Here is a 15,843-nt window from a genome sequence, read left to right as displayed (position 1 = left end):
CTGTCAGGACGCTGCTGTAGTTCATCCTCAGTTAATCACTCGTTCAGTCAGTGTCACGTTTTCCTCCATCTGACAACCAAACAGGAGGTGCTTGTGTGCTTGTGTGCTTGTGTGTGTGTGTGTGTGTGTGTGTGTGTCTGTCTATTTCCATCTCTCAGCTTCCTCAGGTCGCTGCCTCTATTTAGCTTCCAGTTTCCATGGAAACAGGCTCTGTGTTGTTGATGTGGCAGCTCTGAGATCAGCTGAGCTGGATGGTTTCACCAGACTGAACTGAGCAGCGTCTTATTCTTTCTCTTCATCTGTTGATTGTCTGCTCTAATATTCCCCAAAAAAGAATAATGTGATAATCACATCTAATAACACTTGTCCAGAAGTATGTGGACACAGAGCCAAACGGTGACCGGCTCTCTCAGGTCGATGTTTTTGTTTCCAAGGTTGACACATTCAAACACAGTGAACCCTTTGAAGCCTGGAAGACGAAGAGTTTATTAATTTCTTGAGAAATTTGGTGATTTTTTTTCTTCCAACAATGTTTTTTTTAAGCAACTTTTTTTTAAAATTTATTAAATTTTGGTGTTTTTTTTATCAACGCACATTTTTAAAGAAATCTTCACTGCGGGAAATTTACTATATACATGTTTATTCATAGTTTTGTTTTTGTTTTCTCGCCCCATCTGCCCGCTTTTCTCAAAGTCTCGCTTTAATTCACCTCCTGCAGGATTAGCGGCGCCTCTGTCCCATTGAGTGTCCATCCCCGTTACAGCCCATAATATCCTGTCCTGTCGCCATGGTTACAGCGTCCTGAGTGATGACGGCTTGTTTGTCCCGTCTGAGTCAAGAACCTAAACGACAGCCAAAGACGTCTAGAAAATGTCTCTTCTTCTGCTCTCAGGGAGGTCAGCCAGTCCCTGCAGCTCCCGCAGACCCTGAGGAGCAGGAGGAGGAGGAGGAGGAGCAGGAGGAGAAATCTGGTCAAATTTCACAATAAAATAACCTGCACTTTCAAACGTGTGTTGAATATGTTGTCTATATTATTATATTACATATTACACAAATTATAACCGCTAAACACAACTAATGCACAAATATAATAAATGAAAAACAGCAGGAAGTAAAATCTGATGTTAATCATTTTCCCAAAATTTGTAGAATATGCAAAAATGAAAACATACTGGAAATTTATGTGTAAATAATCTTAAAATAATCTGTAAAATGTCAAAAATAAGTATTGGTAAATAGCCCAAAAATATTAGTAAATGACCCCAAAAATGTTACTGATTAGGGCTGGGCAATATGTCATAAAGTCTTATCACAACATTTTTTTTCATATCAGTCGATATCGATATATATCACGATATACATCAAATCACTATTTCTGTCGAGCTTAAAGGTTCCCTTTGTCTTTATTGTTTTATTGCCCTGCCCTGTTAGTGACACATCGGAAAATCTTTTTCAGAAATATTTGAAAAAAAATCGAAAAAACATCAGAAAAATATCCCAAAATTATTTGTAAAATATCCATTAGAATTGTAATAAAACATCCAAAAGTTTTAGTAAAATACCTCAAAAGTGTTAATGAAGAATCAGAAAAATTGTAAGATTTCAGAACAAAAATATACACACACACACACACACACACACACACCAATAAAAAAATCATAAACATAAAAAATCCGAAAAACATAAATAAGATATCCAACAAATGTTAGTTAATAGAAAAGGAGGGCTTCCTGGACTCAAAGGTCAGTGTGTCGGAGGCGCTCTTGAGGTGGGAACACGCCGGGATAAACGATCAAAAAGAAAATCCAAAGGCACTCTCTCGTTAAAATGTTAAAATGCCTTTGTCTCTACAGCACGCATGATGAACCTTTAGAATATGTTTCACTGTTCAGTTGTCATAGTTACTGTTTATGAGCATTGTGGACCTAAATGACGCCATCTGCTGGAACGTGTAAACAGCTACGCTCTCTCCGGGCCAAGCCCTCAGGTACAGGTGAGCTTCCTGTCCCCGTTCTGCCGACAGAAAAGGACCTTCTGTCCTGACAGCTGTCTGACTCCCTGACGAAGGCTTGGATGCCGAAACGCGTAGGAGCATTTTAAGGGTTCATCATGACACTGCCGTAGAAATAAAGGCATTTTAACATTTCAAGAGTGCCTCAGGATTTTATTTTTGATTGTTTATCCAAATGTTAGTTCATAATCTTAAAATTATTTATAAATATATTCATATAAATAAGAATAAATTTATTACTATTAATATATTTATTATAAATATTTAAAAGACATATGTAAAATAACAGTAAAAAAATCCAAAATATTAGTAAAATATCTGAATGTATTAATAAAATATCCCAAAAATTGTTGGCAAATTATTTGAAAAGTACATAATGAATTATCTGACAATTATTTGTAAAAAATCTGACAATTATTAGTAAAATATCAGAAATTTATTTTTTTTTAAATATCAGAAACTTACCTGCAAATTATGTGAAAAAATAGAAGTAAATATAAGTAAAGTAGTACAAAAAATAATAGGGAAATATCAGAAAATCAAAACTAACTTTGTCTAAACTTCATTTTTTATCACATCATAAAATTTAACTACTAAACACCATTTTCATTTTCAGTTGCTGGTGAGAAACTTTTCCGGGTGAAAACATGAATTAGAGCCGCAGGAAGCGGACTGACCTCGAGCACCATGCGGATGTTGGCTTTGATCTTGGCGGCGTCTTTGGTGAGCTGCTCCGAGAAGCTGAAACACACCACGTTAGCACAGTTAGCATCTCCCACCCACTACAATGGACACAGATAGCATCGAGCTAACACACTTTTTTCACTGAAACTATCCGCAGAAATAAACTTTGCCCCGACTCATGAAACTTAAATTTTTAACTCTGGCCGAGGACTCAAACGCGTGAACTAAAAGCAGTGCCGTTAACCCGCTGCAGGATAAAAACCACAGAAGAAGAGCGTCTGATGGCGATGGACTGACGCTGTCAGCTGACTCGTCTTCTTCTCGATGAACCGCAGAGCTTCATCGTGAGTCATCTCCACGAAGAAACCGTAACCGACCGCCACGAAGATCCTGGACGAGTCCTCCCTGAGAAAGAAATGTCGGTGTTCAGAGAGGCTTCTGGGTAATCCTTTAACCCTTTGAGAGCTGCGCTAACTGTCTCCATGTTTTATGAGGAGACGATGAGCAGCTTAGCAGGAAATGGCCCCAAAAATTAGCAAGAAATTAGTAAAAAGTTACAAGAAAATTTACTGAAAATGAGCCAAAATAAAAAAGTATGACTTCAAGAAAATTCGGTAACGTCATTTAAAACATCTCATTAAAACACAGATTTTTGTTATTTCCATATTTTTATATCGAATAATCAGTGATGTATGGATCTGTCTGCGATCCTGCTGATGTGGTTTCTAACTGATCAGGATCCATCGATCAGAGTTATTGATCAGCTGTGTATCAGCAGCTTACACTTCAGCCTGGACGAAGAAGTTACAGCCCAGATCCACGTCCGTCTTCAGCTGCTTCGAGCCCGAGTCCTGCACACACACACACACACACGCGCGCGCACACACACACGCACACACACACGCGCGCACACCCACACATGCACGCACACGCGTACACACGCGCGCACACAAATACACATACAAGCTCGCATACACACGCACATGCACGCACGTGCGCGCACACACAAACACATACATACACATGCGCGCACACGCACACACATACATGCACGCAGATGCACACACATACACACACACATACATGCACGCACATGCACACACGCACACACATAGATACACATACAAGCACTCACACACATACACGCATGCACACACACACACAAACATGCACGCACATAGACACGCGTACATGCACGCACATGCACACGCACGCACACACACACACACACACACATCGACACACAAACATGCACGCACACAGACACACACGCATGCACGCATGACACACACATACACGTACACACACACATACACACGTGACATCACTCATCTTGTCAATAACACACCACCTTTGAATATTGAACAGAAGCCCTTTATTTTCTATTTTCTGATGATTTCAAAGTGATGTGGAAATGATTCTCTGTTCAAACTCTGCGACAGATACAAATTATTTAGGAAAGTTTGAAATTTACTGTTTATCTTTATGTGCATTTCTAATTTTTTACTTTGAGATTATTAATATATTTCTTCATACTCTTGAAATGTCTTGATTTTAACTTTTCATGTATTATTTTCTTGTTCTACATGCTGATATTTCTGTGTGTGTGTGTGTGTACCTGCAGGCTCTGTATGGTGTTCTTCAGCTGCAGATATTGAGAGATCTTCTCATAAACTGAGTCTCTCTGCTCCAAAATTTTCCTGTCAGACACAAACACAAACAGTTAGAATAATCAAAACAAATTTTTGAAACGTTTCTGTTGTCTGTCGTCAACAAATAAATGATTTTTAATAATAAATAATCTTACTGTAAGCCTCTTTAATAAATGATTTTTAATAATAAATAATCTTACTGTAAGCCTCTTTAATAAATGATTTTTAATAATAAATAATCTTACTGTAAGCCTCTTTAATAAATGATTTTTAATAATAAATAATCTTACTGTAAGCCTCTTTAATAAATGATTTTTAATAATAAATAATCTTACTGTAAGTCTCTCTTGAGCACTTCGTTGATAAAATCTTCGTACTGAAGAACCTTCTGATCCACGTTAGCATTAGCATTAGCATCGGGCGGAGACATCTTCTGTGTTTTTCTCTTTAAATCCAAACTTCCGGCTGTGAGGACGGTGAAACTCCTCCGGTAACCGGCTGGAGGTCTGACTGAAGTTAACGTTAACGGCTCCGAGTCTTACCGATCCCAAAACTGTCCGGTTAGCCTAGTTAGCATAGTTAGCATGCCAGAACCGCACGTAAACACCGGCCTGAACCGGACGTACAAAAACAAGTACTTCCAGGTTTCAAAGTAAAAGCTGCAAGAAGTAGGGCGACAGAATTAGAGTGAATAGAAGAAATAACTCCGACTAAAACAGGAGTTCAGATTTCAGGGGCGTCTCTGGGATTTGAGGACACCGGGGCTGAGCCCGGAAATTTGTAGAAATATACAATTTTTTTTTTCTTTTGAATTTTTGTTTATTTCCTTTGCGTTTGGAGCCTTTTTTCATCCTCAGGACTTTTTAATGTTTTTTTTTCTTTAAAATATATTTGGCGATTTTTCTTTTTGGCTTGTTTTTCCCTTTATATTTTTGATTATCTTAAAACAATGGCTATTTTCTTTTATCTCAAAATTTTTTGGTGATTTCTTTTCTTAAAATTTTTAAAGCCTTGGCAATCAATTTTTCTTCTAAGCTGTTTCTTCTAATGCATTTTCTCCATTTATTTTTATTTTGTCTTTCTAGGAACATTTTGGTGAACTTAATGGCGTTCTTCCCGGTTATTTTTTATTTTTATTTCTTCAAGAAAGTTTTGATTTTCTTTGTCTTTCTTTAAAACCTTGGTGATCTCTCTTTAAAAAAATAATAATAGGGGTTTCCCTTTTTTTCAAATTATTCTGGCGATTTTTCTACTTTGTATAACTCGTGCATCACAGAGAGCCGCCAGGTGGTGCAGCGTCGTCAGTCTGACGGACTCGCAGGTGAGTCTCTTCTACCTGCGCTGGTTCTGTAGCGGGACTACTCCCGTGACGTCACTGTAATCAAACATGGCGGACCGCGGGAGGCTCAGTTGGTCGCTGGTTTAATAAATGTATTGAATTCCGCGCTGCTCGTGAACAGGTGTGTGTGTTTTATAACACGGACGGAGCTCTGCGTGTCTTTAGCTCCTGTCGGAGGCGCGCGGCGGGGAGGCGCGCGGCGGGTCTCCGGACGACGGTTCAATAATGTGACGCTTTAGCTCGGTTAGCTTAGCTAGCGGGTTACCAAGGCAACGTTAGCCGTCAGGTGGCTAGCTGTTAGCTCACCGCAGCGGCTGTCTGTTTCTTTTCTAAAATTTCATGTTTATTGACAGCAGGTTGATTATTTACGGTTCTCTTAGGCGCCGAATCAAGTCTAAATATGTAATTATATAAATTATATAGGTTTAGTCAGTATCCTCTCAGAGCAAATAATTCCAATTTCAGTGAATTTCTATTTTTATTTACGGAGTTCGTTCAGTGCATCTGTCTCCGTTTTTTCGGGGTCTTCTCTTTAGTAAAAGTGGATTTTTCTTTAAAACAGGACGTTTTATCGCGTCTTTTTAAATGCCGAATCGCAGAACATTGTTATAATATGCGAAGTATTTGACATTTGGTTGAGTGACTCATATATTATTGAGCAGATAAGCGCAACATCAGTAAATTGACAGATTTATTAACGGAGTTCGTGTTTCGTTTCAGTCTTCAGCTCGTCAGACCCAGACTGAGGTTTCCTGCCTCAGACACGACGGAGGGACTCAGTTAATGCAGTTTCAATCATGAAACTATATATTTCTTTTAGTTTCCTTGAATTAAATTAGAATATATTTGATTTAACAAGAAAATACAAATACTGGACAGACACAAGTCAGTTAAGACTGGTTCAGCACTCAGACCTGCAGTCCAGGATCAGACTTGCAGTCCTGGATCAGACCTGTGGTCCAGGATCAGACCTGCAGTCCAGGATCATACCTGCGGTCCAGGATCAGACCTGCAGTCCAGGATTAGACCTGCAGTCCTGGATCAGGCCTGCAGTCCAGGATCAGACCTGCAGTCCAGGATCAGACCCGTAGTCCAGGATCAGACCTGCAGTCCTGGAATCAGACCCGTAGTCCAGGATCAGACCTGCAGTCCTGGAATCAGACCTGTGGTCCAGGTTGGTGCGGGGGCCGTGCAGACATGGAGCAGTACAGTATTCTGGGTCGGATCGGTGAAGGTGCTCACGGCATCGTCTTCAAGGCCAAACACATCGAGGTGAAGAACGACTTAAATGATTATTTCTGTTTGACGTAAATAAAACATTTTCTTTAAAAAAAATTTTTTTAAAATCCAGCTATTTAAACCTGTTTTTTGTTGCTGTTTATTTGTTTTGGGTTTTTTGTGATGTATCCTTTAGTGCAATAAGTAAACAACTTGACAATTGCAATGTTTATTTTAGGACACGCAATAATTATGTAAATAGATTTATTTGATGTATGTGTGCCGCTCATGAACGTGTGTGTACGGTTTTTATGTTGTGCTGCTGCGGGACAGAGTCCAAAGCAATGTCCCTACAGGGACAAAACAAGTTTGTCTCGTCTCGTCTCGTCTTGTTCTAAAGCCAAAATAAAAATTAAAGGGCCCTCCCCAGGGCTTAAAAACTGATTTGACATGCCACCGCCCCCTCCCCTCTCATAAATAACAAACAGTCCCTAAGTTATATGTAAGTACTCAGCTCTTATCCTAATTCATTGTTTTGTAAAATAATAAATATTTTAAAAAGCTGTTGATAGTGATAAAAAAAGAACCAATGAGGAGCATCGATGGTCGTTTCAGAGAATGCTTGGTCTTTAAAATTTGCCTCAAAGTCCTGGAAGTGTCCTGGTAAAGATGTGTACAAAAACTAAAAAACAAAAACAATAATTGTAATAATTCATAAATATTGAATAATAAAATCAAATAAATAGCGATAATGAACTTGTGTTTGTGGGTGTTTGCTGTCAGACCGGAGAGACGGTCGCTCTGAAGAAAGTGGCTCTGAGACGTTTGGAGGACGGCGTCCCCAACCAGGCGCTGAGGGAGATCAAGGCGCTGCAGGAGATCGAGGACAACCAGCACGTGAGTGTCAGAGGATGCCATGGTGAGGTCAGAGGTCAGCCTCACAGTGCTCCTCCTCTTCCCCAGGTGGTGAAGCTGAAGGACGTCTTCCCTCACGGGACGGGCTTCGTCCTCGTCTTTGACTTCATGCTGTCCGACCTCTCAGAGGTCATCAGGAACTCCCAACGACCTCTGACCCCGGCTCAGGTCAAAGGTTACATGATGATGCTGCTGAAGGGCGTGGCCTTCCTGCATCACAACAACATCATGCACCGGGTGAGCTCGTACAGCGCCTTTCAAAGTAAAGTTAAAGAGCGCCCTTTAGAATAAAAGCCCTGACGCATGTGTATCTGTGTATCTGTGTGTGTGCGTGTGTGTGTGTGTGTGTGTGTGTGTGTGTGTGTGTTTTTCTGTGCGTGTGTGTGTGTTTGTTACTATATGTTTGTGTGCGCATGTGTGTGTGTGCACGTGTGTGTGTGCGTGCGTGTGTGTGTGTGTCTAGGACCTGAAGCCGGCGAACCTCCTCATCAGCTCTTCAGGTCATCTGAAGATCGCAGACTTCGGTTTGGCTCGACTGTTCAGCGAGCACAGAGACAGACTGTACAGCCACCAGGTGGCCACCAGGTAACTCACACACACAGATATACACACACACACACGCACACACATCATTATTATTACAGTGGACTATTTTTTCGATGGTTTTTGTTTGTTATTTTTTTGGTGCTGGTCAGGAGAGACAGGGACAAACACTGAAAGAGTCAGTCAACACAGAGGACGTGTGTCTTCAGTGTAAAAGAAATGACTCATAAAACATGAAACTAACGTAAACACTCGCTTCAAAAAGTCCACAAACTCAACTTCACTCAGAAAACAAGAAAAGACGTGCTTTGTTCGTGTTCTCAGACGAGACTGAGAGACTGTGACTGAATTATTATTATTAATTATTCTCAGTGTGAACCTGATACAGCCTCCTTCTGTGTGTGTGTGTGTGCGTGTGTGTGTGTGCGCATGTGTCTGTGTGTGTGCGTGTGTGTGTGTGCATGTGTGTGTGTGTGTTCAGGTGGTACAGAGCTCCTGAGCTGCTGTACGGAGCCAGAAAGTACGACGAGGGAGTCGACTTGTGGTGAGAAAAGTTCAGCTGCTCATATTAAAGCTGAAGAAGCAAACAGGCCAGTAAGTACGGAGGCCTGTTGATGCCAATGTGAAGACAAAAAAAAATTAATTTCAGTCGTCATAATCATAAACTGCTCATAAACATGCTTATATCCTGTTTTAAGTTTCTAGTTTGGGTTGATTTTATTCTTTCTGCTGATGAAATGAGTTTTTTAGTTATAAGGTGCATTAATCTGTTTAAAACCGTCGAGCTATAATCAAACCTGAAGCTTCTTTACTCCAAACTCAGAATATAAAATGAACACAATTATAATAATAAAGAAAAACATCAGGCTCAGAGCCGAGCAGCAGGGGGCGCTGATCACATGACGCAAACCGCACTCTATTTCTGACACGTTTCTCTTCCTGTAGCCTTTCAGAATAAAAGCCTCTGTGTGTGTGTGTGTGTGTGTGTGTGTGTGTGTGTGTGTGTGTGTGTTCTTCAGGGCGGTGGGCTGTATTTTCGGGGAGCTGCTGAACTCGTCTCCTCTGTTTCCTGGAGAAAACGACATCGAGCAGCTCTGCTGCGTCCTCAGAGTGCTGGGAACTCCAACCCAGAACAGCTGGCCTGTACGACACACACGCGCACACACACACACACACACACGTGCGCACAGATCAGTCAATATCACGTGATTGCAAACATTGATCTGTAATATCAGATTATCCTTATTGATCTTAAGGAGAGAAATTTCAGCAGGATCAGAATCAGGTTTAATGCCAAGTAAAGTTTCAGCTACAAGAAATTCACCTTTAACAATAATGACTAAAAAACATAGTAATAGAAAACTAAAGGTAAAAGCAAATACTGCAAAAATCTGAAATATAAAAAAACTGACAAAAATATTTGAAAAAATTAAAAGTATATAGAATAAGAATTTTAAAAAAGAAAAATATATAACATAAGAATAAAAACTTAAAAATTAAAAGTACATAAAATACAAATAAAAAAACATGAAATGTATATAAAATAAGAATGAAATTAAAACATAACAGAAAATAAAAAAGTATAGAAAATAAGAAAAAACAGTAAAACAGTCAAAAGTATATAACATAAGAATGGATATAAAATGGAAAAAAAATTAAAATAAAAAGTATACAAAATAAAAATAAAAAGAAAAATGAGAATAAGAAGTGAATAAGATTTAAAATAAAAATAGAAGCTATGCAAGAGCCGTTAAATGCAAAGTACCTCACAGTACAAAAACTCAATCAGTTAAAAATAATATTTGAGTTTTCCAGTTTGAGAACCAAACTCAGGCTCTGTTCTGTTCTCTGATTGGCTGCTGATCTCCTCTGATCAAACCTGTGAACTGATGTCAAAAACATTGTGTACAGAAGTAAAATAAGTAGATCTGTGACATCATCAGCGTGTCGATGCTCGCCGTCTCTGCTTTTCCCTTCAGGAGATCGTGGAGTTACCAGATTACAACAAAATCACCTTTAAGGAGAATCCGGCGATCCCATTGGAGGAGATTGTCCCCGACACGTCCCCGCAGGCCGTCGACCTGCTCTACAAGTTCCTGGTTTATCCGTCCAAACAGCGCTGCTCCGCCGCACAGGTACGAGACAGGAAGTGGACTCAGATGGTGGCGTTCCTCAGGGTTCAACCCGAGATCCTCTGGTCTTTCCTGTCTGCAGAGTCACTGAATAACAATATTTCAAAAATTATTAAATATCAATTGAAATAATTAACTGATCAGAACAGCTGCTGATTATTTTGATGTTGATCGACTTATTGATTAAAAGACCAAATCTAATCAGCTGCAGCCACATTCCCAATCAGATAAACAATCAATACAGGAATACCCATAAGACACTGGCTTATGGATCCATTGATTGATCCATTGATTATTGCTTGACTGATTGGTTGGTTTGTTGATTGATTGATTGATTGATTGATTGATTGATCGTGTCTGCAGGCTCTCCTCCACCCGTACTTCTTCTCGTCTCCTCTTCCCGCTCACCACTCAGAGCTACCCATCCCTCAGAGGGGGGGCCGACCCCCCCGCCAGCGCCTGCAGGCCCCGCCCACTGACTTCTCGGTGGATCTGCCCCTGCAGAACAGTGTGGTCGACCCTGCGCTGCTGCGGGGACACGCCTCCTGCCTCTGAACAAACCACCGACCAATCAGCTGCTGACGTTTACTCACATTTTTATGTTTTTATTTATTTTGGTTTGACGTGTTTTTCTTCGGTCTCGCCTGCTGAAACTTGCAGACAGGAAGTGACGCTTCATGTCGTCTTTAAACTCAAATTTACATGAAAATATAACAAAAACAACATGAAAAGAGAACAAAATGAGATGATTGTTTGATTTGACATGTTTTCTAGGCAGGTCATAATGCGACTCAGATCATATTAACCCTTTAGTTCGTGTAGCATCCTAAACCAGATCAAACTGGTTTGATTTCTCTCAAAAGCACGGGAAAGAGACAGTAAGCAGCTTTACAAGAAATGGCACAACATGAGTTCTTTTTGAAAATGGAAAAATGTCCACAAAGCTATAAATAGAAATGTTAGAATTATATGTTTATTACTGTTATTATTATTAAGTAGTTTTCTGAGGTCATTTTCTTGTTTTGCTTTTTTAATTTCCTTTTTTTCTGTCTGTCTTTTCTTTCTGTCTTTATTTATTTATTGCTCATTTTCAGATTTTCTGAACTGTTAATTTAATAATTTTATGCCAATTTTTTGGTGATTTCTTGTTAAATTGCTCATCGCCTTCTTCCCATGTTTTAAAAAAAAAGCCATTTTGCTGAGGTTTTAAGGGGTTAAATTAGCGGAGTGCAGACAGACTGAATCACAGATTTGCTTTGAGCGTTTCGTACGGCTTCTTAAAGACTTTAATATTGAAGTTGTTTGGGGTGTATTTATTTTATTGACTTCGTAGTTGTAAGTTTCATTATAATCATCAGTTTTATTTTTTCATATTTTGTGTTTAGATTTTTCAACTAGAAAGTAACTAAAACTGCTGAATAAAATATACTGCAGTGAAAAGTACAATATTTCCTTCTGAGATTTGGTGCAGCAGAAACTATAAAGTGGCACAAAATGGAAATACTCAAGTTAAATACAAGTACCTCCTTATTGTACAGTATGAGTAAATGTATTTCATTACACGTAACACGTTCATTAATGGAAACAAACTTATTTAAATTATTATAGATTATTTATTTACTGAATACATTTAGTTAATTTATTTTCACTCAAAAAAAAAATGAAAGGAACTCGACACAAAGCCCTCCCACTTCCTGTCAGTCCTCCGTCAGCCGAACCATCAGTCAGACGCTTCGCTGAGGACAAATAAAGCGTCTTCAGCTCTGTGAGTATCAGCGCCGTCTTTATTTATTTCTGCTTTCTTTATTCTCACTTTAACTCCTGCAGCTCTGAACAAAGAGGAGAATGATTTATCTTTAATCTCTTTGCTTTAACTTTTAATGTACTTGTTTTATCTTTTAGGGTTTGTTTTTAAAATCTTTTTGCTCTCTGTTATTTTTTTGTATTTTCTTTTTATTTCATCTTTAATCTTTTATCTTTCTTTGATCCTTTTGCTCCATCTCATCTCTTTGTTTTATCTTTTTAATTTCATCTTTTATCTTTTTGATTTATCTTAATCTTTATGTTTGCTGTTTAATCTTTTTATTTTATCTTTAATCTTTTTTTTTTAATGTTTAATCTTTCTTTCATCTTTGCCCTGGGCTGTTTCTTGTCTCTGTTTTATCTTTTTTATTTCAACATTTATCTTTTTGTTTTATCTTTGATTTTGAGTTTTATCATTTATTTAAAATTTATTTTCTATCTGTGTAATCTTTTTATTTCATCTTATTGTTTTTCTTTTATGTTTTTGAGATATCTTTTACCTTTCTGTTTTTGGGCTTTTTGTTTTATCTTTAATGACTTTGTTTTGTCTCCTTGTTTGGTTTTGATTGGTTTTTTTTTTATCTTTTAGGCCTGAAGTCTTTTTATTTCATCTTGTTTTTCTTTGTTTTATCTTTTCATTTAATCTTTTCATAATTTTTTAAATCTTTAATCTTTCTTTTTAAGCATTTCTTCCTTTTTTATGTTTTACCTTTTTATTTTCACTTCTATCTTGTTTGATCTCTGTTTTATCTTTTAATTCTTACGTCAGCTAAAAACGTAATTTAAATATTTTTCCGGTAACAGAGCAAAGATCCTGTGATGTGATTGAAGCGAGTTCTCGCTCTGTCTCTTATTTCTCCCCTCATCCTCTCAGGCACACCGTGATGACGTCAGATTATTTGCAGCTCTCTGATTGGCTCTCTGCCGTTAAGACGACGCCACACAAAACTGCAATGTTCAACACAGAGGTCAGAATCTTTTTTTCATTTTAAACTGAGTACACCTGTGAATACCTGTGAACACCTGTGAACGCCTGCGTACACCTGTGAATACCTGTGAACACCTGTGAACGCCTGCGTACACCTGTGAATACCTGTGAACACCTGTGAACGCCTGCGTACACCCTTGTTGCTAAAGAAAATAAATGCTCTGTCGCTCACAGGTTAGCTCTGCCCCTTCACACACCTTCCTCCAATCACCTGTCACATCCCATGAGGCCGAGCGTCACCACCTCATCTCTTCCTCCCTCTGGTTGGACGACTCTGGCTGTCAATCACTAAGCTCTGCTTATGTCCTGCCTCCTGCTTCCTCCTCCTTTTATGGTCATTCAGCTGTGACTCCGCCCCCCACCTGCCTCCTCTCAACATCTGGATGGAACAGTTACTATGGCAACCTTCATGGTGATTGGCTGATACATGGCAGTCTGTCATGGGGGCGGGGCAGCTCATCAGGTGAGAAATTTACCTGTCGGTGTGAGCAGCACCTGTGAGTCGCAGGATTTTTAATATTTCTGTGTGTGTGTGTGTGTGTGTGTGTGTGTGTGTGTGTGTGTGTGTGTGTGTGTGTTCAGAGCAGCGTGAGTGTGTGAACTGTGGGACAGGCTCGACTCCCCTGTGGAGGAGGAACGCTGCAGGTCGTCACCTGTGCAACACCTGCTGCCTCCAACAGGAAACCAGCAACAGACCACTGCTGAGAGCCAAGAGGAGGGCGGTGAGACACACACACACACACACACACACACACACACACATGCACACACACACAGACTCACACACACAGACCCACACACACTCACAGACAAACTCTCACACACACACTCACAGACACACAAAGACACTCACACACTCTGAAGCAGAGCTGTTTGTGTTAAAGGGTTAATTGTGCAGATCCTGGTTTCAGCAGCTTGTCAGCTCTCTCGCCCTCCAAATTTAGGCTACATGTTGGTGATGGAAACAGCGTGGTCATTACGCAGGGGTCCCGTGACCTCTGACCTCCAGATGCGTGAATGAAAATGTGCGATTTCAAAGATTAATCGTTTGACGGCCTGAAATTCTGTTTTCAGACTGTGACTCCGAGAAAAGGGACTCAGTGTGTCAACTGCTGGACCGAAACCACCACGCTGTGGAGACGCAACGCCACCGGACAACCTGTCTGCAACGCCTGCGGCCTCTACTACAAACTACACCAGGTACTACAAACTACTGCAAACTACACCAGCTACTACAAACTACACCAGGTACTACAAACTACTGCAAACTACACCAGCTACTACAAACTACACCAGGTACTACAAACCACTGCAAACTACACCAGCTACTACAAACTACACCAGGTACTACACCAGCTACTGCAAACTACACCAGCTACTACAAACTACACCAGCTACTATAAAATACTACAAACTACACCAGCTACTACAAACTACTGAAAACTACACCAGCTACTACAAACTACACCAGGTACTACAAACTACTGCAAACTACAACAAACTACAGCAGGTAGTCCAGACGTGATTGGCTGCTGGATTCTGTGCAACCATCCGCAGCTCATCACCATGGAAACAGAGAGACATCGTCTGTCTCGGGGGACACAGAGCTTCACGCGTGTCTCTCCGTGTGTTTAAGGTCAACAGGCCGCTCGCTATGAAGAAAGACGAAATCCAAACCAGAAATCGGAAAGCGACCAATAAGAACAGGAGGAGCAGGACATCTGACCAATGAGAGACCAAGCTGTCCATGTTGGTCCCGCCCATCGAGAACGCCGCGGCTGTATGTGAAAAAACCTGCTGAACGGAGCGACGCCAACGTCCGAAATCACCACGACAGCAGCGTGAACCTCAGAGAGCGGTCTGCCGCCGAGTCTCCGTCTGAGTTTTACTCTGCAGAAAACAGCTGAGCGTCGTCGACGGCAACGAAAAATAATGAGGACAGCATCATGTCAGAGCAGCGCGTTTCTCCTCTGTTTTCCTTTGATTATTTCTGTCTGTGTTAAACTTGTTCAAAGTTTCTTTCAGTAAATAAACGTTTGTCAGCAGCTCCAATCAGTTTGCTTTAATTCACGTTTTTATGTCGAAAGTTTGGAAAGTTTGTCTTTTTCACGGTAAACGTTCAGCAAAGTAAAAGCGTTTTGTTTGCAGCTTTACTTCCTTCAGTTCAGGCAGCAAAAGCTCGAGCTGACGTCCTGCTTCAGATTCACTCCTGAAACAAACGGGGCTTCAAACCGCACTCGCACATTGTTGTTGTTGTTTTCCAGGTTTTATTGTTATTTACGAGTCCTTTTTTCGGGTCATTTCCTTTTTATTGGCTGTTTGCTTTAAACTTTCAGTGAATGCAGACAAGTATTTTCAGCAGTACACACCGAGCAGAAAAAAAGAAAATTTAAAATAAAAATGATGTAAACTAAAAAAGTAAATAACAATAATAAATAATGTACAAGTTCAAGTTCAATTATCAGACAACAGTTCACATCTTATGATGCAGCTCTTTCAGTGTGAAGAGATACAACTTTAACTTCAAAAATCTCCCACTGAAAAACTCTCATTTACCT

The 15,843-nt window shown here is 39.9% G+C and overlaps 3 protein-coding genes across 8 annotated transcripts; 2 read left to right on the top strand and 1 right to left on the bottom strand.

Moving 5' to 3' along the window:
• Positions 1-461: 461 nt before the first annotated feature.
• uxt (ubiquitously-expressed, prefoldin-like chaperone) lies at positions 462-4,995 on the bottom strand. Of its 2 annotated transcripts, none has more exons than XR_015777357.1 (6): positions 4,683-4,995; positions 4,314-4,395; positions 3,479-3,546; positions 2,829-3,100; positions 2,689-2,752; positions 462-926 (listed from the first exon to the last, which is right to left on the bottom strand). XR_015777357.1 is itself a non-coding variant. In XM_088081550.1 (6 exons), exons 1-6 carry the CDS (start codon positions 4,775-4,777, stop codon positions 864-866), a joined length of 480 nt encoding a protein of 159 aa, XP_087937676.1. In that variant the 5' UTR covers positions 4,778-4,991; the 3' UTR covers positions 462-863. The 2 variants fall into 2 exon arrangements, 1 of the variants encoding a protein (XP_087937676.1); XM_088081550.1 differs by having other exon boundaries at positions 2,993-3,100; positions 4,683-4,991.
• Positions 4,996-5,690: 695 nt separating this feature from the next.
• On the top strand, positions 5,691-11,940 carry cdk20 (cyclin dependent kinase 20). Of its 5 annotated transcripts, XM_088081545.1 has the most exons (8): positions 5,718-6,958; positions 7,688-7,801; positions 7,868-8,056; positions 8,283-8,404; positions 8,844-8,906; positions 9,382-9,505; positions 10,342-10,497; positions 10,858-11,181. In XM_088081545.1, the coding sequence occupies exons 1-8, from the start codon at positions 6,884-6,886 to the stop codon at positions 11,047-11,049; spliced, it is 1,035 nt and encodes a 344-aa protein (XP_087937671.1). In that variant the 5' UTR covers positions 5,718-6,883; the 3' UTR covers positions 11,050-11,181. The 5 variants fall into 5 exon arrangements, with proteins under 5 accessions (XP_087937668.1, XP_087937667.1, XP_087937670.1 ...); XM_088081542.1 differs by lacking the exon at positions 9,382-9,505 and having other exon boundaries at positions 5,691-5,807; positions 6,407-6,958; positions 7,688-8,056; positions 10,858-11,940; XM_088081544.1 differs by lacking the exon at positions 9,382-9,505 and having other exon boundaries at positions 5,716-6,958; positions 10,858-11,940.
• Positions 11,941-12,278: 338 nt separating this feature from the next.
• On the top strand, positions 12,279-15,337 carry gata1b (GATA binding protein 1b). The gene is made up of 5 exons (XM_088081547.1): positions 12,279-13,265; positions 13,460-13,748; positions 13,868-14,007; positions 14,360-14,485; positions 14,922-15,337. The coding sequence occupies exons 1-5, from the start codon at positions 13,182-13,184 to the stop codon at positions 15,015-15,017; spliced, it is 735 nt and encodes a 244-aa protein (XP_087937673.1). The 5' UTR covers positions 12,279-13,181; the 3' UTR covers positions 15,018-15,337.
• Positions 15,338-15,843: the final 506 nt, after the last annotated feature.

Source organism: Plectropomus leopardus, chromosome 9 (genome assembly GCF_026936395.1).
Source record: "Plectropomus leopardus strain MGB_pleo_1.0 chromosome 9, ASM2693639v1, whole genome shotgun sequence".
Taxonomy (NCBI): Eukaryota; Metazoa; Chordata; class Actinopteri; order Perciformes; family Serranidae; genus Plectropomus; species Plectropomus leopardus.
Note: the sequence above shows the minus strand (reverse complement) of the source record. Positions and strands in the feature narration are given on the sequence as shown.